This window comes from Belonocnema kinseyi, chromosome 6 (genome assembly GCF_010883055.1).
Source record: "Belonocnema kinseyi isolate 2016_QV_RU_SX_M_011 chromosome 6, B_treatae_v1, whole genome shotgun sequence".
NCBI lineage: Eukaryota > Metazoa > Arthropoda > Insecta > Hymenoptera > Cynipidae > Belonocnema > Belonocnema kinseyi.
The window spans coordinates 18,695,823-18,720,552 of record NC_046662.1 but is presented as its reverse complement, the minus strand read 5'-3'; the positions used below and the strand labels follow the sequence as shown (position 1 = coordinate 18,720,552).

Here is a 24,730-nt window from a genome sequence, read left to right as displayed (position 1 = left end):
AAATTTGAAGCAAATTTTCACTTTTCGCGATTTTCTGCCTTTTCATCGCCGTATGGTGAGTTGAAATTTTTGTAAAAAAAATCAAAACATGGTTTTCGATGTATTTTTTCCCGTAGAATTCGATTCTGAAGTCAAAAAAATTAAATTTTTCTTTATTTTTTTTTATTAAAAAAAAACCATGAAAAAACCGTAAAAAATGAGATTTTTCGAGCAAAACCCCATAAAAAAGTAGCTGCACCCTACTTTTTTATTGCAAATTCGGATTCAGCGTCGAAAAATAAATAAGAATATATAGGTCTGGTCAATTGCACAGACACTTTTGTTTTTTTTGTGGGCCTGTGTAATCAACTGGCCGACTCGTTTTAATTTTTTCATCCGATTTATGAGACAGCGATTACGGAGTGACTCTGATCCGTTTTTACTATTAAAGTTGTAAATTTTAACATTTATCGATACTTACAGTAAAATAATTATTGTACTGAACCTATACGCTTATAACGATACATGTTATGAGGTGAGTTAGTTACAAAATTGAAGTTACATATAAACTATTCTATAAAATTCAGCTTCCCTTTTAAGGTACAATTTGAACTTTGTAAGGCATGATGGTCCATTACACCGTCCGCGCGCGTCCCAATGGGTTAAATAAAATGAAACTTGTGTTATTATTGATTGAATTAATGATTTTAAGCAAAACATCAGATTATTATAATAGCCGTTACTACGAAGAATCGGGAGAAGTGAAAAAAACTGAATCAAAAAAAGTAAATTTAATGAAAAGTGCAACATGTTTGAAAGTAGTTCGACAGTTGTAATTGGTCATAAAATTAAGTTAGTACGACAAGAGACTGTAAACGAAAATCTACCTTTGACTGAAAATAGATAATTTGTAAAAACGCAAAACACAGTTTGTAAAAATTTACTGTACTGACATTTCTTAATTTTCAAGCATGTCAAATTTGTTTCTATTATATTTTTATAAGTAGAAAAGCCTTAAATATCTTAAATAATTCTCCCGACGTCTACGTGGATTTTAAAAATGTTTTTTATGAAAAGAGGGGTTTACTAAATATAAATTATTTCCTGGAGAATATTCATGAAAGAACTGTCCGAATTTTTGGAGGCGCAGAAGATCTAGAAGAAGTTAAAAAACTTGAAACACACAATAATTTCAAATCTATGAAAATTATTATTTTTTCAAACGAATTTTCATAGCAAGAGTTAAGAAAATCTTAATCAATCAAAAAAATCATATTCACACCTTTTCAGGAACAAAAAAGAGAAGAAAAAATTGCCAAGAAAAAGAAACTTTAAGAAGAAAAAAGAAATTAGCAGAGGAAAAAAAGATCTTGACTCAGAAAATTAAAGAAATAGCACAATTAATCAATCAAGAAACCAATAACATAAATAACACTTACAAAGGCTCTTCATAACTTTTATATTGTTGAATTATTAAAGAAAATGTATTTAAAAAAACTTAATTTTTTTTCCAGCCATAAATTATTTATTTAATGTTCATAAAAATATCAATAAAACCCGAAAAGTATAGAAGTTCATTGTTTTTCAATTTCATTCACCCCTTTAAGTTTAACACATATTTCTCATTCGAAAAAAGACCTTTTTTCCCATGTAGTTCATAATTGTGACTTTTTTTGCGGTTTTTTAAATGCAAATTGTTTTTCGCACATGAAAGACTATTTCATACTGATTATTATATGTTCACATACATTTTTAAAACAATTTATTATTATTTTAAGCCACTTTCTCATAAAATGGAATGAGAAAGATGCGGTTTTTTTTTAATTTTCGCTTGTTGTCCAATTTTCAATTAGAGGGAAGTGGTAATTCATCAATGTTAATAAGAGTGATGAACAATTTCAAGTAGCAATTTATTATTATTATTATTATTATTATAAACATTTCTGTGTTGAAATGTTGTTACAGGCTTATACTGCCCAACATGTCGAAGGCCTTTTTTTGGTTAGTGTTGGATTTTTATTTGATCATTTTGTACGGGGCTGTCCCGGTATGTACCATCAGTCACGGACGCATTTTTATAATGCAATCAAGTGATTTGATGAGAGCAGTCTGCCCAGACTATATATTATATATACTATATATTATATTTTAATAATGCTAGAAAGATGCGGTGTTTTCTAAAATTTCTGGCTTGTTATCCAATTCTCAATTAAAGTGAGGTAATAATGAATTCAAGTTAACAAAAATAATTGTTTAAAAAATTTTTTATCATTGTTAATAATATTCCCTTTGTTTAATTGGTAGAATGTTGCGGTGTAATCTGAATTTTTTAACTGTTTTTATATTTTTCATTAGGCTTGACTTAATAATTAATTGAATTTAGCAAAAAGAATTCTTTAAACAAATTATTATCGTTCATGACTACCTTCATCTATATCAATATCTAATAGTGACGGATTTTTGGCAATTTTTACCTTTCTGTCCTTTTTCCAGTTAGTGAGGTAATAATTAATAAAAGTTAACAAAAACATTGATTGAACAATTTAATATTGTTTTTAACTATATTTTCTTACATAAGTGCTAGAAACTGACGTATTGTTGCTTTAAGTGAATTATTTTCGCTCTTTTCCACAAAAAGAAAGAGTTTATTTACAATGCAGTTTTATCTAATGTCTATTTATTAATTGTTAATAACTAAGCAGGCGAAGCAAAGTTAAAGATTTTATTTAAAAAAGCACAACTTTCTAGCACTTGTCTAAGAAAAACTATCTATAAACAATATTAAATTGCTTAAACAACTTTTTTGTTAACTTTCATTAATAATTATGTCAATAAGTAAAAAAGGACAGAAAGGTAAAAATTGCCAAAAAAAACCGTATCTATCAGACATTGCTGTAGATGGAGATAGTCATAAACAATCAAAATTTATTTAAACAATTATTTTTGCTGCATATAATTATTTATTAACTTACGCCTAATGAAAAACAGTCAAATAGTTGAAAATTTCAGAAAAAACCACAACGTTTAACCAATTAAGCAAAGAGAATATTATTGACAATGATTTTCATTATATATTCATTAACAATTAATTATTACTTGACTCTTATTGAAAATTCATCAAAAAGCCAGAAATTTCAGAAAAACGTCATCTTTCCAGAATTATTTAAATATAATAATAATCATAATAAATTGTTTAAACAATTAATTTTCTTGACTATAATTAATTACTTAATTTATCTTAATTGAAAATTTAACTAAAAATCAATTTTAGTTTAAATGAAGTGTTGTAGAATATTTCTAGGAGAATATTATTAACAATAATCATGACTTGTTTAAACAATCACTCGTGTTAACATTGATGGACTATCACTTCCCTCTAATTGAAAATTGGACAAGAGGGAAATTTTTGAAAAAACGGTTTCTCTCTAACTCCATTATATGATAAAAATGCTGAAAACAATAATAAAAATTTGAAAAACCGTAAAAAAGTCATAATTAGCACCAATAACTCGGAAAACCCCATTTTTTCACTTATAGGGGTTTTTTGGGACCCTATAAAACAGACTTATGGTGTTGATATTTGAAAAGCGATATTTCATTCGTATTGCATGGCCAATTGTGAAGAGAAATGTTGAGTTTCAACTCAATTGAGATATTGTGTTAAACTTCATGGGGCTTGCAGCACCTCTAAATATAATTTTTTTTCAACAACAACAAAAATGCATTTGTTTCTGGGGTATCCCCATAAAAATTTAAAAAAAATTCCAATGCATTTTTCGACCACCCTAATGGACATGGTTGGTGATTACTCCGATTTTTCCTATGAATATCTTTAACATTATTTGTACGAAGACACTTTGGCTATTACTTTGGAAAGGATCAAAATGTTGAATAATGGAAAGATTTTAAATATTTTAACTAATATTTATCTTAAAAAATCAAATATATCTAGCATGTTATCAACATCTGCCTCATAATACGGCTGGTTAATTTATAAATTTCATAGTAGATAAGTAAAAATTTATTGGAAACAAATGAAAGTATTAATTAGCACCAACGAAACTTGAATTTCTTTCATAGAAATTTTTATAAGGAATTTCTGAGAGTCCGATAAAACTTGAACGGAAATAATAGGGTTAAAGGAGAATCTTGACATTATATTGTCAATTTTGTTTTTTGGAGCCAAATAAGTGTCCACTTTTTTGATACCCGAATCTCTTCAAATTGGACTAATGCCAACTTTCGTTTCGACCCTAGTCTTTGATGTCTGCAACGCTTTTTCTTCCTTAAACAATAAAATCAATACCGATGCAGAATCATGCCAGTAATAAAAGATAAAGTTAATTCAAAGTTACTTTTAATGGTTGGGAAAATTTAATTTAAATCTTGCAAAATAAAACGAGATTTCAAATCCTCTTTGGCGATCTTATGATTCTCTCGACTGAAATCTGAACAAAATGTTATTGATGAATTTGAAAATTAATTAAAGAAATTATGTAAAATAGTCTCTATTAAGGAATATTTGCACTGTTTGGATAAGATTTTGAATCCCCATATTTTTGGAGATTACAGAGCGAAATTGTTTTGGAAATCTGAGTAAAAAGTACTTGTTCAAATAGTAAACACGTGCATTGACTATGTAATTAACAATAGTAACAGAACAAAATACTAAATACTTTCTGGCCCGATTTTTTTCTGAATTGTATTCTTTGATAATCCTAATTTCATCAAGAATTACTTTTACCCGCTGTTTTAAAAAACATCCCCTTTTTCTATTTTTATTTCGCTACATAGCGAATTGAATTAATAAAGCACCATAAGAGAATGCAACTATACTTCGTTAAAAGTTCATTCTTTTCAATTGAAAAGTCTCATATTATATTTCTGGTTAAGCATTCATCTTTTGGTTATAAAGTTTCTCATAATGTTGAAAACGTAATTATTTTGTTGAATATTCAACTATTTTGTTAAAAAAGCATTTTTTTAGTGGAAAATATAACTGTTTTCTAAAAAATGCATCCTTTTGAATATAAAATCCATCACTTTTGGTTGAAAATGAAATTATTTAGTACCTACAAAATTCGCCTTTTGGCTTAAAAATTTCACAGTTTTTATGAAATTTAGATTCTTTTTTGACTGAAAAAATTTTCTTAGTTAAAAATGTGTTCTTTTTTTTGGTTTGAAGATTTATCTTCCTTGGTTAAAAATGCAATTGTTCAGTTGAAAGTCAATCTATTTTCTTTGATTTAACTTTTTTGTTGCAAATTCGTCTTTCTTTGTTCAATTCAAGAGTTTTTGATTCAAAATTCTAATATTTTTTGGTTCAAGTATCAACAATTACAATTTTTAGTTTTATCTTCATAGATAAAAAATTTAATTACCCATTTGAAAATTGAGCTAATATGTTAAAAATTTATTTTTTTGCTTAGAAATGTAACTATTTCATGTTTCATTAAAAACTGTTGTGTTATCAGACGGTTAGTCACGATAGAACTGATTTCTCTAAGAGCCCTTAGGCCTTGTTGCCTATGGGATAGAGAACAGGACACGAGACTCTCTTATATTCACTCACTTTTGACCCTTTTGGATATCACTAGAATCTTTGAAATTCCAACAAAAGCTGATTCTTTTTAGTTTAAAATGCAACTATTTGATTGAAATTTCATCTTTTTGGGTTGAAAATGAATATCTTTAGGCCGAAAATTAATCTGTTTTGGTTGAGGATTCAATGTTTTTATAGAGAATTCGTGTTTTCGGATTCCACTATTTCGTTACTATGTTAATAATTTTTTATATTTAAATGTTACTACTTTTTCTATTAAATTCATCTGTTTGGGTAAAAATATCAACCTTTTGATTTGAAAATTCAACTAATTAGTTGTAATGCTATCCTTTCTAGTTAAAATTCATCTTTTTGGTTCGGAATGATCCTTTCCAGTAAAATTTCATCTTTTTGGTTAAAAATTTTTTTTTTTTGGTGGAAGAAATAAAAATATTTTGTTGAATATTGAACCATTTCAGTTACAAATTCAACTATTTGGTTGAAAATTCGTCTTTTTTGGTGCAAAGTTAATGTTCTTGCTGTAAAATTCATTTTTTGCGAATTGAAAATTCAACTGCTTTGTTAAAAATTAACTTTTTCGTTGAAAATTCATATTTTCAGATTAAAAATTTAATTGTTTTGTAAAAATTTCTCTTTTTGTTTAAAAAAGTTAATAATTCGGTTTATTGTGTTTTTCTTTCTCGTATGAAAAATCTTCCTGGGTTAAAAATTCAACTTTTTTCTTGAAAATTCGCCTTTTATCCCAATATCATTTTCCTATTTTCGGGAAAAAACAAACTATCTTCCCTGTTTAAATGAAAAAAACAGAGTCGATGTGAGCGCATCAATGAATTCAAAAATCTCCATGACTAAGACTTTGGAACTTAGATAGATTTTGAAATTTACAACTTTTTGACAATGTTTTGCATGAAAATTGGTGAGCAGGAAGTGAATATTACCAGAGGTAAATCTCTGAAATATGGGGTAGAATACGTGTATTAAGAAAGCTTGACACGTCAGCCACTCTGAGTGGCAATTTTGAAACCAGAAGCATATGTGTTGATAGTGGAAGGTTATTTTGAAAACTTTTTGCAAACCTCACGTTTTTCGCCACAGATAAAACTTGAACCAAACAGCGCGGTGAAACAAAGACAAACACCCCCTTCTTCCTTAAATTAAGATTTTGTCTTCGATTTCATTCGATAAATGCCTCAAATTAAACAAAAAACATACAAATAAAATATTTGAACAAACTTCACAGTTCAGAATGCTAGATTTTCAAACAGGGGCAGTAGGGCGATTTTTCAAAAAATAGGGGAATAATAGGAAAATAAATTCTCTTGAATGAAATTAATGTATATTTATCATATTGAGTTTAATATGAAACGCTCAGGAATTTATTTCGACATTTGTTTCACATTTTCAAGAAAATAGTTGAATTTTTAACAAAAAAGATTAATTTTATACCAAATGGAACGAATTTTTAAGAAAATAGTTAAATTTTTAATCAGATAGTTGAATTTTCAACAAATTGGCGTTTACTTGATGTTTAAAATTCATATTTTGGGGTATAAAAGTCAAATAGAATCTTCTTTGGATAAAATTTCAACTATTTTTTCGGAAATTTGTTTTTTTAGGGTAAAAATTCAAATATTTGGTTGAAAATTTGTCTTGTTCGGCAGAAATTTCATTTTTGTTGTTGTGGAAAATACATGTCTTAGGTTGAAAATTAATCTCTTCCGTTTGAGGATTTAAAGTTTTCATACGATATTCGTCTTTTTGTGGTGAAATTTCCTTTTTTTTGGTTGAAATATCTAATATTGAAGATTCATCTATTTAAGTAGACATTTCATCTTTCTTCCATTAAAATCTTACGATTTGGTTTAAAATTAGAATTCTTTGCTTGAGGATTCAACTAATTTGTTTTGAAATTTTGGCTGAACCGATTTTTCGAGAAATCATTTTTTTTTTAAAATTGAATAATAAATTTGAAAATTTGTATCTCAAATATTGTTTTATTCTATGTCTTTCTTATTTGCAGAGTTTTTTAATTTTCTTGAGTTTTAATTTTTTTTATATTCCTGGAGGTCAGACAAATCTTCTTAATTTTTTGCGAATTTTAAGTAACCCTGTTTCTTAAATGATCCTATGTATCATATGATCTATTTATAGAAACCATTAATTACGTCTAGCAAGGGGGGGTGGGGTAGATATATTTTGTTACGTTTCGTTGCAGGGAAAGGGAGGGTTTTGGAGAGGGCCTATAATCCCTTATGTAATTTAAGTACGGCCTCTTACCTACCCCCCCCCCCCTTCTCGAGCAATTTGGCAGTGTGAAGTGGTTTTTGAATGGCCCCTTAATGGTATTTCTTCCACGATTCATCATCCGGAAACTCTAGGATAGATATAGAATCTAGATAACAGAAATAGTGTAACTCGATCGTTAAGTTCGCGCTACTGGGGTTGAGATCGAGGGCTTTCGAAACGAACTTTATACTCCACACATTACACGAAAAGCCTCATCACTCGAATCCTCTCATGCATTATTTCTTTCGATGTTTGCTTCTGTTATTTTTTCCAAGTCGAGGATACCTAAATTTGTGCAGAATGAACATATGTGCATATCACTGGAAAATGGATGAAGGCTCCTGACAAATGAGTCGGGCGTGGCGGCTTCTCCCTTGGAATTAATTTAGAACGAAAGTGTTCTTTATAAATTAGGATGCAAATTATTACATTTCTTGAGTCTCCTTAAACTGACGATTTTTTAAAGTGAAATGAAAATTGCAAGAAAAAAATATATGGGAGATGTGAATTTAGAAGGATTTAGATATACAAAGATACCTATTAATTTAAATTTTAAACTACGAGTAGGATTATCAATCGGGCTCATTTGAACCTTGAATTTTTTTTCTCTTGACATTTGTCATGGAAATTTTGTATGATAAATACATTATTTGATTATGTTTAATAATTGGTAGAAAAAAATCACAAGAAAATACATATATTTCTACAATTTAAATTTTTTTTACAAAAATGCACGAAAAAATGCAGTTAAATACAAATAACTGATTTTCTCTTGTTTTTTGTAGTAGAAAAATGAAAAAGTTTACCATGAAGTATACGTTTCTGCCATTAAAAACTTTATATAACTTTGCATTATATATATTTTTTACTTTGGTGTAAAAATCTTCAAGGTGTTACCAAAAACTGCACGATCCTACATTTGTGGGATTTTTGTGTTTGACGTCATAAAAAGACTTATATTTTCACGTAATTCTTTGTATAAAATTAACAATCTTTACAAAAAATACTAGATTTTACAACAGTGGAAATGTTGAAAATCTGTACTTAAAATTATGTTGTAAATATTGGTAGTTTATTGTAGAAATGTACGAATTAAAAAATAAAATAAAATGTACAATTTAAAAAAAATTGAAACAAATGTTACACTTTTACTAAGAATTTCTATTATAATAAATAACAGGAAACTGTAGTTCGATTATTGAAAATGGAACAATATTCAAAATGAACCAAGTTACATATGTTAACGTTAAAAATTAAACATTTTAAAATGAAATACCTCAGTAGTTAACCAAACGTTAACGTCCGATTAAAGCTTTATAACCTTCTATTCTCAATTTTTAAATAATTTTAAATTAATAAATTCAATTTTAATTTTTCTATTTAACAAATTTTTAATACGTTAGTGAAATTGTTGAATTTTGATTCATTCCAAATAATTCAAAAAAATTTTATTCGGGTTGAAAGATATTTAGAAGTTTTGAAAAGATCCAAAGTTTATTTAGAACTTGAAAAGATTTCAAAAAATGAAAAACTCAATGTACATTTTCAAGAATTCGAAAAAAACTGCCTAAAGTTGCTAAGAAAATTGGAAATGATTTTTATTTTTAAAAATAAATTTTAAGAGAATATTCAAAAATATCAACAAAAACAAAAGAATTTGATTAATTTAACCATTAATTTAAAAATTGAACAATCATCAATTTGTAGTGAATCGATTCAAATTGAGATATATTTAGAGATTTTAAAAAGATTCTAAAATAATTTAAAAACGTGAAAAGATTTCAAAACATTTAAAACACAATGTAGGTTTTTGAAGATTTTGAATTAAAAGATTTTAAAGCTCTTCAAGGTATTTGAAAAGTTTCAAATGAATAAAAAATTCGTTTAAAATTTCGTAGAAAAACTCACAATATTTTTTTAAAAATCAATTTAAAAAGAATATTTCAAATGATTTCGAAAATTTTCAAATTAGAATCTGGAGGATTTTAAGGCAATTTTCTTTATTTTGCCGGATTTTTTATAAATGGTAGGAAAAATTCGAATTCCAATATAATAAAATTATCATTAGATTTCTGGAAAATTTTCTAATGATTTTTACTTAAGAGAATATTTAAAAAGATTTCAAAACAAATTTTGGGTACAAATTAATGTTTCTATATCTTAAAATTGCTCACAATGATATAAGTCTGTAAATTAAAAAAAAAATCACTTCGAATTATGGAAGTTTCACTGTATTTTCGAATCTTTTCAAAATTCCTAAACCTCTTAAATATCTTTCAAAGTGATTCGAAATGTTGATAAATTGTTTTTTTTTTTAATTCTGTAAAATTTTTTAAAATCACCTAAAATTCTTCCTAATTCTTTTTTTTTTAATAATCATGGAAATCTTTTGAAATCATTTTAAATATGCTCTTAAAATCGATTAAAAAAAAAAAATTTTAATTTTACTAAGAATCTTAAGAAACCTCTTAAAAAGCTTCGAAATTTTATTTTAAAATCTTAAAAATTCTAAATTTTGTTTTAATCTGTTAAAATATTTTTATCATTTTTGAAAACGTTTTAAAACTTTGAAAATTTTTTAAAAATAATTCAGTTCAAGTTTAGTTCAAAATCCTTGTTCGACAAATTTCGAAATCTTCATAACTTAAAATTAAATCATTGAAATTTTCCCAGAAATATTATCGTCGGTGCCGTTGACTTTTGTGTTACCAGTACTAACATTTCGTTTTGCTGGTACTAACAGCGAATACATTTCATAAATAAAGATATGCTATCGTAAGTTTTTGCCCATATTTTCATTTTTCTCATTTCTTTACAAGCTTTAAAAAGTTGATAAATTATAGTGCGGTAATGAAATTAAAATAATTATTTGCCAATATTAAAAAGTCATTAACAACTAAAATATTCAATTTTATAAATTTTATATTCACTAAATTGGCGTTTCACAAATTTCGTCATTTTTACCAATACATCAACAAACTAAAAAGAGTCACTAAATGTTATATAACAACCAATCACGATTTTGGCAACAGTACATGCGATATCTCGTGAATACAAATTTTTAAGAAAAATATATAATAGTATTCATGCTCGGGCTCTTCCATTTGATTTCAAAAAATAAAAAAATCAGAAAAATGAAAAATTGCCCTCTCTTGATTTTTTTTTTTGGCAAACAACTTTTTTATATTGAAAAAAGTATTTTTCAAAATTTCAATTATTGCATTTTCCTAGAAAACAACAAAAGTTACAAAAAATATCCAAATAAAATTTTACACATCTAAAAAAGTGCTATAAAAATACCTCTTGCTTTTTTATCATATCTTGCATCGTTTACCAGAAAAAATCGATAATTAATTTTTTTTCAAATGTCCACCATAAAAATGGTTTAGCCAACATAAAACTTATCGAATGCCTGAATTATATTAGCAGAAACTTTTTTTAAATATTGGAAGAAATGAAAAATGGGCTTTTCCAGAATATCTTCTTTAGGTTATCATACAATTTTAAAAACATGAAGGAATAACCTATCTTTTTTATTTTTTCAAATATCATAAAAAAGTGTTTATTTTTGTCGAGAAAAATACGAGAATTCGAATTTTCAAAAATAATTGTTATCAACGTAAAATATTTGTTTATCAAGAATAAAAATCAGGAGATATGTAGTACTTATACATTACCATCTATTTAAAAAAATCGAAGAGTCTCTGTAAATTCTGTAAAATTTGTAAATGTTTAGGATGTCACAAACCGGAATGTTCAATAGTATTATTTGAGAGTACGGAATCATGTAAGATATTGCAGATAGTTCAGAAATGTTTTGAAATGTTCTCGAACAGCTCACCTACCCTATAATCTTCTTGAAGAAGATGGTCAACTTTTGAAGTTCCAAAAGTGGTTTGGAATTTTATCAAATATTTTCTGAATGTCACAGATTTTCCAGAATATTCTTAAGTATTCTGGATATTTTCTGAATATTCTGAAATAAACTAACATTTTTTTAGAATGTTCCTTAATTTTGTAGTTTATTATAAGATGTAAGCGAATATTTCATGAAACTCCCTTGAATTGATCGTAGAAACTGTTTACATACCACAAGCTCTTAGTGTCCTAATATCAGTTTCGTGTAGTTAATGGCCAGGGCTTTCGTCTTTTCTGAATTTTTTGAGATTAACATTGTCACCCTACTCTATCTTGATGTAATCTGATCAAAGAGATCAATTATTGACGATAGTTTTGTGTGCCTCCACACTAGGTTTAAGTTACTTGAACCCTTGTCTCCCAGATCCAAGACTTCTCATTTTATTGTACGTAGGAGCACTATACGGATACGGATTTTATGACAACATTGGATTTCACAGCAAAGTCAACAGCCACGTGCAGTATCGTTAAAGTCAGACAAACCTTTTATATATTTAACCTTTGCGACCTCTTTTCCTTCTATCAAAAACAATGTGGTTTGATGAAATCTAACAAGTATTAGAAAGTTTTTTTTTATAGAAAAAATAAAAATTTGAAAATTACAGTTGAATTTATGTATTATACAACACCGACAGATAGCATCGGATGACTAATCAGGTGACCTGTTAAAAATTAGCCTAGACTTTTGGAAGGTGACATGGCAATCCAGAATAGAGATAAAATATTTTTAACCGTTGGAGAGCTTACTTAATTCTGTATCAGATGGGTCCTGGTTGAAGTAATTTGGCCTTGTGCATATGGAAGTATCATGTGAGAAAGACAAAAATAAAATTCCGATTTTTAGGGGATTTTTTACTTCAACTTCAACTCTTGGCAAGAGCTACACAAATTAATTGACTAATTTGATATTTTACAAGAGTACACTATGGGATTTTACCCTTTTATTAAGCCTTTAATCATTGAAAAATCTTCACGGGTACATGAAATAATAATAACAAAATAATAAAATGTTAATAGGTCTCCCGGTTAGGTGTCCGATACTATCTGTGGGTAATGTAAATAAAATCAGAAGCTTCTTTAATTTCCCAAAACCAATTTGATTTAGCAGTATCAACAACGGTTACCGCTTTTTATACCTCACCTCAGAACTTCGACCTCTGAATTGAACCTATGAACCTTTTTTTACCTCTGCCCTATGATCTCTTTCCTTTAGACCCTATAATTTTTACCAATGAACTGAACATTAACCCTTGGCGCTTTACGCCTGAACCTTCAACTTTTTGTCCATGACATTTGATCTTTGACTCCTGACCCAATCCAGGAATCAACATAATGCTTTTCTTAAAAAATTGTAGTCACAAGATCTCGCATACATTATTATCGAAAACCTGATGGGTTGCGAAACTGCATGGATATGACTTTTAGTGTCTGCTTTCAGTTTATTTTGTATATAGTAATAAAGATTTTTCGATTTTATGCAACATAATTTTGCAAAAAAAGTTTGAAAATAAGTTACTTTATCTCATGATACAACTTGTTTCTAAACGTTTCTAAACATTATTGATAAAAGAAAAAAATGGTATTGTACATTATTTTTTAATATTGGGAAATAATTCTGATCTTTACATTTTTCTACAATACTATGTATTTTGTAAACTTTATCACACTTTTAATGAGACGAGAATAAATAAATTATGGACAAAAACTTGGAATACCCTAATACTGAAAAAGAATCTGAAAGATTTGAGGGAAATTTTTTTACTTCGCAGGATTTTAAAAATATGTAGGGAAACTGAATTATTTTAAAAGATTTTTCGAATTTTTAGAAAATTTTAAAAGATTCGAAAGCAGTTTCAATTTGGAGTATATTTCAAATAATTATATTGAAAATTAAACTGCTATATAGAAAATTAATCTTTTTCAATTAAAAATTATACTACTTGGTTGGAAGTTGAACTATTTCGTTAAAAATTCTTTATTGTTTTTGAAAATTCATCTCCTTGAATAAGAAGGTGTGAAATTTAATTTTTTAATTATTACCTTTATTATTTAATTCAATTACCTGGTCAACATCTTAAGACATCGTCTAATTCATCTCTTTGATTGAATATTGAACTATTATTTTAAAAATTATTTAAAAAAAATTGATATTCTAAGCTGAGAGCTCAACTATTTCGTTGCGAAATTCACGTCCTTTGTTGAAAATTGATCTTTCTTAATTAAAAATTCAACTACTTCCTTAAAAATTATTTATGTATATTTTTTTAGTTAAAGGTTCATCTCTTTGGTTGAAGATGTATCGATTTTCTTGAAAATTCATTCTTATTTAGTTTAAAATGAAGTTTTTCAACTAAAAATGTAAATAATCTTCATGATATTAAATTTCCTTTTATTTGTTTAAAAGTGCAACTATTTGGTTTAAAATCGACTCCTTCTTAAATCTTTATACTTTAGTGTTACACATTTAAAAGTTAGTTGAACATTTGGTTATTTTCTTGAGCATATGTTTTTTTCGTTGTTGAAACTTTAACTCTAAAAATTGATCGTTTCTAGTTGAAGAATCAAAACTATTTGTTTAATGTTTAAAAAGTAATATATTCTATTGCAAACTCATCACTTTGGTTTTAAAATTTATTTAAAAGCTTTTTACTTCTTGAAAATTCCACGGAAATTCAACATATTTTTTTCTTTATTGACAGAAAAAGTCTTTCTTGGTTAAAAATTCAACTGCTTTTTTTTTAAATCTTCAAACTCTTACAAATTCATTAAAATCTTTTTTAATAACTTTTCAAAAACTCCTTTGAAATTCTTTAAGACCTCTAAAACTGTCTTAAAATCTTACAAAATAACTTTTAAATCCTTCAACCTTTTTGAATTATTTTTGAATTAGTTTTAAATCCTTTAAAAAGAAACTTGAAGATTCCGCCAAGTCCCTAATTATTCCTTGAAATCAAATGAATTCTTAGAAATCTTGTAAGATTTCTTGAAAAATTTTAAAGTCTTCCGAATTTTTGTGAACTCCCTAGAACTTCCTTGAAATAATTTAAAATATTGTAAAATTGACTAAAATTAATTCAAATCTTTTAAATCCAAAATCCTTTAAATTTTCTTAGACTCCTTAAAATCTCTTGAAATTCCTTAAATCAATCAATTTCTTTAAAAACCTTGAAATCTCCAAAAATACCTTATATCTGTTTTAATAACTTTTCAATAACTCACTTGACTTTCTTTAAAATCAGTCAAACGGTCGTAAAATCTTATAAAATCTCTTGTAAATCATTAAATCTTTTAAAACTATTTTTTGATTATTTTTAAATCCTTTAAAAAGAAGCTTCAAGATTCCTTCAAGTCTCAAGTAATTCCTGAAGATTACTTAATTTCTTAGAAATCCTTAGAGTCTTCCGATTTTTTTAAATTCCCTTCAGCTTCTTTGAAATCATTTAAGAAATTTTAAAATTGACTAAAATTAATTAAAATCTCTTAAAATCCTTACATTTTTAGGCTCCTAAAAATCTCTTCAAAATCTTTAAATCATTTAATCAAAAAAAATTGAAGTCCCTTAAAATTTATTAAAATCTTTTTAAATAACTTTTGAAATAGCTTTAAAATTAATCCTTTAAAAGAAAATCTTAAAATCCCGCCAAGTCTCTATAGTAATTCCTTGAAATCATGTAAATTTAAGAAATTTTCTAGTTTTTGTTTGAAAATCCTTTAGATCCTCCAATTTTTTTTAAGGTCCTTCGACTTCTTTAAAATCATTTAAAATTTTCGAAATTGAGGACAGTTAATTAAAATCCTTTGAATTTTCTTAAATACCTTTAAATATTACAAAATTACATCAATTGACATTTCTTCAAATTTATTAAAATCTTTTTAAATAGCTTTTCAGTAACTAGCTTAACATTCTTCGAAATCACCTAAAGTGCCTTAAAATTTGATCAGATCTCTTGCAAATCCTTAAACTTTTTTGGATTCTTTAAAAAATCTTTAAAATTTCTTGAAAATCGTTCAATTTTTCTGCATTCTTTTAAAATCCTTTCAAACATTTTGGATTCGTTAAAAATCTCTTGAGAAATCCTAAGATCACTTAAAGTCTTTTAAAATCTTTTAAATTCTCTTTGATATAACTTGATTTGATATGAAACTACTTAAAATGACTTATTATCAAAAAGTATTATGACATAAGTCGCCGGAAATTTATATGATAACCTTAATTAATGCAAATTATTATTTTTCGTGGTGGATTGTCTGATCGCACATTTTCCAAATTGCCAACAATAATGAAATAAATGACTTTTCTTTGTTAAACGCAAAGCTATATCACGATGTTTTACTTAATTTCGCCGAAATTAATTAATTTTAGTCAAAATCTTATCTAAACAATGCAATACAGATTTTGATGTTATCGATCGAGCGTGACGTAATATTAGAATACTCAATTCATTTTTTATGGCTGGAAATTCAACTATTTGTTAAAAATTCATCTTTTTGGGGGGCAAAATTTTAAGTAATTTGGTATATAATTAATTTTGTTGTTGAAAATTCTTTATTTTTCGTTCGGCTTTTTGGTTTAGAAATTCATTTTTTATAGAAAATTTTGTATTATTATTGTATTATTGATAGGTATTTTGTTGAAAATCTAAACATTCTGTTAAAAAGTAATATTTTTTTGTTGAAAATTCTACTTTTTTTTAACATTTGTCTATTTACACAGAAAAATCGTCCCTTTGGATTGAAAATTCTTCTTTTTGAGGATATTTCAACTGTTTTAAAAAAATTCAACTATTTGGTTCAAAATTTAACAATCTGATGAAAAATGTAACTATTATGTTAAAAATTTAATTATTTATTTCAATATTAAAAGACTGTTAGTTGAATATTAATGATCAGGGAAAATGAAAAATTAGTCAGGGGAGTTTGGCCACTTTGAAAATAAATTTTTTCGGTCATTCTGTATTTATTGATTTTATTTGAAAATTCACCTCTGTTCGAAAGTTTGACAATGATGTTGAAAATGTTTTTGTTGTTGTTGTTAAGAATTTAAATTTTATATTTTTGGTTAAAAATCTAACTTTTTTAGTTGCAAAATCAACGATGAGTTTGAATATTCATGTATTTTATTCGAAATTCGTCTTTTGGTTTTAAAATTCGTGATTCTTTTGCATCATGATACATATGTAGGCTTGAGTATATTGAGGCTTTTTTTGAGGTCGTTGAATTCAACTACGATATTGGATTTACAAAATTCGAAATAGGGGATCCAATTTGGCGGACATACATTAAAAAAATGTTTGTACCTTGATAGAACTGGTGATAACCAAGTTTTTGGGGTCGCTGATTTCAAATCTGATGTTAGATTTTTTGAATTTAAAATGGCGGATACTATATGGCGGACATAAACGATTAAAAATGTTCAGATATTTGATAAAATTTACGATACTTAGGGTTTTGGGGTCGCTGATTTCAAATCTAATGTTTTTGAACCTTAATAAAATTTAATGATGCTTAGTTTTTTGGGGTCGCTCTTTTCAAATTAGATGTTAGATTTTAAAAATTGAAAATGGCGGATCTAATATGGCGGAATAAAACTATACAAATATTTAGAATGTGATACGCCATATTGAATACACGATTTAGATTCTTTTATATTATTTTTTCGTGTCGTTGAATTGAAATCTGATGCTTGATTAAAAAAAATTTTAATCGCGGATCCAATATGACGGACCAAAATTATCAAAAATATTTGATGATACTTACGTTATTAGGATGACAGGATCAAAATATGACGCTGGATGTAAGGTGAATGTAAAAAAATGAGTCTAAATAAGTGCTAGTGTAAAGTGAGTCCAAACAAATGATGAAGTCATAAACATTTTTGATCATTTTATTCTGCCATATTGGATTCGCTATCATGAATTTTTAAAATCCAACATCAAATTTCAAAGGAGTAACACCAACAATCTAAGTATCATCAATTTGATCGAAGTCAGAACATTTTAAGTAATTTATATCCGCCATGTTGGACCCCTCATTTTGAATTTTGAAAATCGAATATCAGATTTGAAATGAGCGACCCCAAAAACCAAAGTGTGAATAATTTTATCCAGAAGCAAACATTCTTAATATTTCATATCCGCCATATTGGATCCACCATTTTTAATTTTTAGAATTGAACATCAGATTTGAAATAACCGACGCCAAAAACCTAACTGTCGCCAATTTCATCCAGATCCAAACATGTTTACTCTTGCATGTCTGACTGTGAAGGGGATAACTATGCAGTTATCTTCTAAAATGCAAGTACACTCCAGGTCCCATAGAAACCAGTCCGATTTTGTAATTCCTAGAACTGCTGGCCCATGCAGTTTCCCAAGGGGCAGGGCGAGATACGGTTAAGATTCTCGCCTCGGAAAGGCCGCAGTGCGCGAGTACTCAATCGAGTATATCGTGCAATATTATGTATTCCATTTGGAAATGGTTAAGGCGACCCTGACTGTTTACGTTTTGAGAGTACCGATTTAGTAACAAGGCCAGTGCGAGGCAACTCCCGAAACTGTTATTATATGGGATTTGGAGTGTATTTTTAATAAAACTCCTGCTAAAATATAATACCGCGCAGTAACTTGAAAACTGCACAAAGCCTATTCATTAAACTCACCTTCATATTTTCCGTTGTTGACGAGAAGGGAATTATTTGACTTTCTGGAGGAGTTTCGTGACATCTGACTATGACTGGGGCTGCTCTCCGTGCTCTTCTTCTCTAGTACATCGTGACAACTGTAGGACGTGTGAGCCACTGTCAATGTCGGATGCACGCTACCTGAATATTAAAGAAAAAAACCTCTCTTAGGTTTCATATTATCCGACGTAAATTGCATTCTCTAAATTCCCCTCAAAATATTTTCCACAGTCGGCGACGGAAAAGATTCCGTCGAGTTTCTTATTTCTATATTATTATGACCTTTCAGAAGAATATACTGCAATTCCACCGGACAAAAATGTCAATAGGGGAAATTGTAATTCAGTCCTTGAATCTGAGTTCGTATTCTGATTAGAATAAAACACCCAATTTATATGCAACCTTTTTTGCAATCCAGATTATATCGTTCCAATCGCTAAAATGAACACGTCTAGATTACCAATTCACAATTTAAGATACACTTTCTTTAGAAAAAAACTCAGTTTATTTTCTAACATTTTTTTATGGATTTTACAGAAAATCTTATATAATTTGAGAACGTTGTGTGTGATTTACAGAAGCAGAAATTAATCTCGTCTCTCCATAGATTATTGGGTAAGAGCACCGGACTGGCAATCTAAAAGATCTGGGTTCAGATACCAGCGGAGCTAGAGACAATTTTTTCACAACTTAAAAATTAAAAATCAATATTAGAAAATATTAATTTCTAACCAGTACACAGAAAAAACTTAACATCAATGTGTAATATGAATGACACAATCTTTTCCACTCACTCACGATTCTTTAAAATTGGCAGATTATTTTTTCATTAAAAAAATGTGAATCTCCGCGTGTGCAATAATTGACACCGTATTTTAAACATAAAAAAATGGTTAAAACTTAAAAAATAAATTTTCAAGATATTTCCATATGAACTATTCATCAAGGTTGAATTAAATTCAGCTATTTGAATTTGTTTCGAATTTTCTATAAGGCTCCATTACCAGCGTTTTCTGGACATATTTGCTACATAATTGTATTAAATTATTTTGTTTTTATATCAACATTTTATTCTTAAAGTCCAAGAAAAATGTGAAATTTAGGTTCGTGATGAAATATAGCATACTTAGTTTTTTTTGCTAGTTCTTTAAAAAATTTGAGCTTCTCTTCACAACTTTAAGCTATAAAAATTTAACGTATTTTTCAAGATGAATACCTCATAAGAAGAAAAATGGAAAAATATAGATTTTCAATTATTTTGTTAACGTTTATTAAAATTATTTTTTAAATTGAAAGTTAAATTATTTTGTTAAAAGTTCCTTTGTTTTGTTTAAACTTTATCCTTTTCGGTAGAAAATTTATAGTCTTGGTGAGTAATTTACCGTTTTGGTTACAAATTAATGTATTTTGTTGAAAATCAATCTTTTTGATTCTAAATTAATCTCTTTGGCGTAAAAATTAGCTTTATTTCAAATTATTTGTTTGAACTAAAAATTTACCTATTTCATGCTTGGTTGAACATCGTTTTTCTTCAGCTAAAAATTTAATTATTTGTTTAAAAATTTCTGTATTTTGTTGAAACTTTGTCTTTTTTGGGAACTAATTCACTTTTTTGGTTAAAAATTCATGTATTTTCCTCAAAATAATGATTTTTTTTTGGGTAGAAAGTTAATATGTGTTGTTAAAAATTCACTTCTTCTCAGATATCACAATAGAGTAAAAGGAATTTTTAAAGGAACTTCTCTATGTGGAAGCTTTTATCTTCATTTTTGTTTTCTCCTAGAAAAATGCTAAAATTTGATTTCGAAAAAAATGCTAGTTTCCACAAATATAGTTTAAAACGTATAAAATGCATAGGATATCTTCTGAATAAAAGGACAAACTCAGTAAAAAAAATTTACCAAAAATATAAGTGGTCGGTATTTTTGTTAAATTCGATATTTAATATTCTTAAAAGCATACGCAAAGAAAATGGAAATACCTGAATTGGGTCAAAAACCATGGAAGCTGAAAAAAATGGATTTAAGAAAATTGACAACAAAATTCGAATCCTCGTCACTTTATCCCCTTTTTTTCTTAAATCTTAAAAATGCTTGTTGCCTAATTTTCTCTGAAAAACAACAAACCTGCAGTTTCCCATAGATGTGAATTTTTAACTTTTGTAATCAATTATAAACAAACTAGGGTCCAATCAAAGAGCCAAACAACCTTTGCATTAGTCTCGAACATATCTAGGTGCGCTTTTTTCTAAACCAACATTTTAAACAACTGCAGTTTATAATAATTGCACAACATTAAAAATGATCCAACTTTTTAAACAATTGTTTCAAAAAAAGAACGGAAGAGGTGCAACTATATAATTCTAAAACAAATTTAAATGTGGTTTTGTTTTTTATCAGACGCTTAGTTTGTTTATAATTAATTACAAAAATGTCAAATCCATATAAGGCCACGAAAATGTACGCTAACGTCCAATTTCGTAGACAAAATTTTAACGGAATTAAAAAAAAGCCCACTTGGGTAATTTCAAATTTTGTTTGTTTGTACTTAATTACAAACTCTGAAATCCATATCTATGGCCAACTTTAGGGTCGTAAAAAAATGTTAAGTGAGAAATTCCAACTTTTTGATTTTCACCGGTGCACAAGGAATTCAATAATGTAGATGTAGGAACGTGATATAGATACTAAATGCCTAATTCACAAGTCAGTGAATAATTGAATATTCATACCAAGATAATAATTTAAATGTATGCAGCCTCAATATAGATAATATTAGTTTATGATTTTATTGCTGTATTGTATAATCGGGATGATAAAATGTCCAGGGTCGGCCAGTCGTTTTATGAGTTCGAAAGAAAATCTTTTTTATCCAACCACAATTGGTATTTTTTCTCGTATTTTTTTCATTGTCTCGGCCTTTATTAGCAAGCAACGTAGAAACACCACGATGGAAAAACCTTCACATTTACAGCTTTCTGCACTAACCTGATAAACTTGACATTTTATGTATATATTATATGAAAAGGTCTCTTTATATAGAGAGTGAAGTATTAAATCTCTTGTTTGAAAAAAGTATGAATAAAACTGTCATTAATTTAAAGAGCTAAATATTATATCTTTCAGTTTAAGAACTATATTTTTTATATAACGTTAAATCTAAAAAAGAATTTTTATCTGGAATTGTATAAAAACGGTTGAAACAATTGATAACTACAATTATCCGCCTTCGGATGATTTTTGAAATTTTTGCAACTCATTTGAAATTATTTGATATTTACCCTGAATTCAGATTAATTTACCATGCATTTCTTTGAATTATTTTGAATTCTTCTAAATTTATTAGAAAAAATATGACATAAAGGAGTCGTTGGAAAGATATTTCTAGTTCATTCTGCCAACAAAAGAAACCTTCTCGAAATAATGGTTAACATTTGTATTTGTTACAAAAAATTGTTTAAATAATTTTTTAACAGAGGATACTGTTGACTAGTCGCAAGCGCTCACCTATATAATAACAATATCTGTCAGACTTCATACAAAATTTGTGGATTTAAAATGGCTATTCATTTCGAATCACGAAAAAATTACTTTTGTTCATTTGTTGGTTTATAACACTATAAACACAGTTTTTTTATGTTGCTCAGTAAACATTGCTTATAGTTAGTTATTATAATGATTTATGAGTTCTTTAGAGAAGTTCAAAATCATAAAAAAAAATCGAAGTGTCTTTCTTGCATCACTAGTCATCATTCGGGATAACTAGTCCAATATTTTTCATAAGTTTGGCTAGTCGTACCGAATTTTCGGGAAGACTAGTCCATCCCCTTTTCCAAATCACCCAATTTGTCGGGTCGAATAGACGAGCCTAAAAATAGTATCACTGAAAAGTTGGGAAAAAGAATGTTTAAACTTTGTATTAAAAAAAATTTGGTTTAGTCGGATCCATTTAGAATTGTACTGTCCGTCGTACTTTTTTCCAAAGAGGGAAAGTGAGAGAAATTATGGGATGACCAATAGGGGAAGTGAAGGGAGGAAAAGTAGTGAGGAAAAGCAGGAAAGGGAAGTAGGGGAAATTATTATAAATTACGGTGAGCAGGGAAGTTGAAGTAGGGGAAGAGTAGCGTTAGCTGGTGAATCGTGGAGAGGAGAAAACGGAGGAGGAAGAATTTGGAGAAGGGTGGCGAAACGTTAGGGGAGGGGAAGGAAATTATGAAAGGGGAGGTTTGAAAGATTTAATTAACTTTTTATAAACAAATTGTTAAAACTGAACAGAGGAAAAGTGCTGCTTAGTTGATTACTTTTTAATTAGAATTTACCTGTTCGCGCTTTTGCAGAAGCTTCGCTGTCTGTCCTGTGATGCCCAAGGGCTTGAAGTTTTTCCGTGAGTCCGTGGATTTTATCGGCAAAAGATGAACCATGACTTTCAGTAGAAGTTCCTCCAGGTAGTCCAGTACTATTCACGTTACTCGAGGACGTTGTATGCGATGTAATTGCCGCACACGCCGTCGTGGAAGACAGTACTGCCATCTCCTATCACAAAATTTTTCAACTACATTTAAGAAAATTGCATTATACCTTCTAGTCACGTAATTTCTTAAGAAACATTACAGGGTGGCCGCAAAACATAATTTTCCAAATTCCCTAACTTTTCGCTTATCTTTTCCTGTCCAATTTCCCGTTTTTTCCTGACTATTTTTGAACGTCGCTTTGTACTCTTTTCCGAGGGGGGAAGTAGGTGAAGTGAGAGGTAATGAGGGATGGGAAGTACAAAATATTAGAGGGAATTAGGAAAGGGGAAGTAGGGTAAGTGAGGCTGACTGTTGGGAAGGAAAGTAACGTGAAAAGTAAAAGAAAAGGTGAAAGTAAGGTGGAAAAGAAAGGTAGGGAAAGGTAGTAAAGGGAGTGGAAGTAGTAGAAACAAAGAAAAATGAGTGGACGGGAAGTAGATGAAACCATAGGAAGAGTGGGAAAAGAGGGATAGAAGGAAGTTAGGGGTAGTATAATAGTGGGAGGAATAGGATGTGGGAGAAAGAACAAGGAGTAGGGGTGGAAGAGTATAAAAGAATATTTTAAACGAAAAGTAACCAATAGTGATTAATTTCGAACACAAAAAGTGACTGAAAGCAGTGAGGAGAAGTAACAACTATCTTTGCGTTAGTTACTTTTTTCATTAACACTGCCTATAAAAAAGGTTAATTTTTTAGTTACTCACGAAATATTGTTCACATGTTTTTTGTATGATGATAAATTTTATTGCTTTTGCAACTAGTTTTTCATATTCACAATTGAACTTGTGGCTGCCAGTTTTTAGAAGATTCTTTAGTACCGCTAGAATCATGGTAAAAATGAGTGAATTTAAGGAACTAAAAGGAAGTGAGAAGAATGAATTGAAATTCATGAAAATTCAAGAGAGTTGAAGAAATTTAAAACTGCAAAATATCCCACTGATTCCAGTAAAATTGTAGTGAGTTCAAATAAATTTAAGGAAATTTAAAATAATTTTTTGAAATGTCTACGAATTTAAGATGAACTTAAAAGACTTCAGGATGAATTAAAATAACTAAAAAATATCTTTAATCAGTATAATTGTGTGAATTAAAAAGAATTTAAATGACTCAGCGTTAAATTAATAAGAATGAAGTGAAGCTAGTGTTAATCAAGAAAAATTCAAGAGAATTCAAGAGGCTTCAATTAATTCAATAGAATTATGTAAAATGTGAGTAAAAAGAAATTAGCACAACGTGTACAGAAGTGAACAGAATTGAAAACATAAAATAAATATGGAAAATCAGATAAAATCTTTTAAAAATTTTATTTATCTACAGCCACATGGATAATTGTTAGAATCCCTTACAATCATAAAAATCCTTGTAAATAGGTGAAACTTGTTTTATCTTTCGAAAATGCCTTTAAATCTTTTAAAATACCTTAAAATATTGCAAACCCTTTTAAATCCCTTCAAATGCTCGAAGTCAAGCAACATTTCTTTGAATCTTTTTAAATTGCCTCAAACATTAAAAATCTTTAAAAATCTCTTAAAACTTTTTAAATCTGTTAAAAATTATTTCGAATATTTGATAAGACCCTAAAATATTTAAAATATTTTGAAATCACTTGCAAATTTTTAGAGCTCTGAAAAATTCCATAGAAGTTTAAAAATTACCCTTTAATCGTTAAAATCCTTCGGAACACTTTCAAATTATTGAAATCTATTAGAGATTCATTCAAATTTTTTAAAATACGAACAAATATTTCAAGTGCTCTGAAATGTTTTGGAACCTTTGAAATTCCTTCAAGTTATGC

General features: G+C 28.0%; 1 protein-coding gene across 3 annotated transcripts in view; it reads right to left on the bottom strand.

Annotated features, from left to right (window-relative positions):
* Positions 1–24,730, bottom strand: part of LOC117174453 (diacylglycerol kinase 1) — a 367,927-nt gene that overhangs the window by 49,341 nt on the left and 293,856 nt on the right. Inside the window, exons 6-7 of one of the 3 annotated variants that reach the window (XM_033363593.1) lie at positions 22,744–22,957; positions 18,405–18,566 (exon numbers count right to left, since the gene is read on the bottom strand). In XM_033363593.1, the coding sequence (XP_033219484.1) occupies positions 18,405–18,566; positions 22,744–22,957 (376 nt within the window). The remainder of the gene's footprint in view (positions 1–18,404; positions 18,567–22,743; positions 22,958–24,730) is intronic. The other 2 variants (XM_033363594.1, XM_033363595.1) reach the window with 2 other exon arrangements.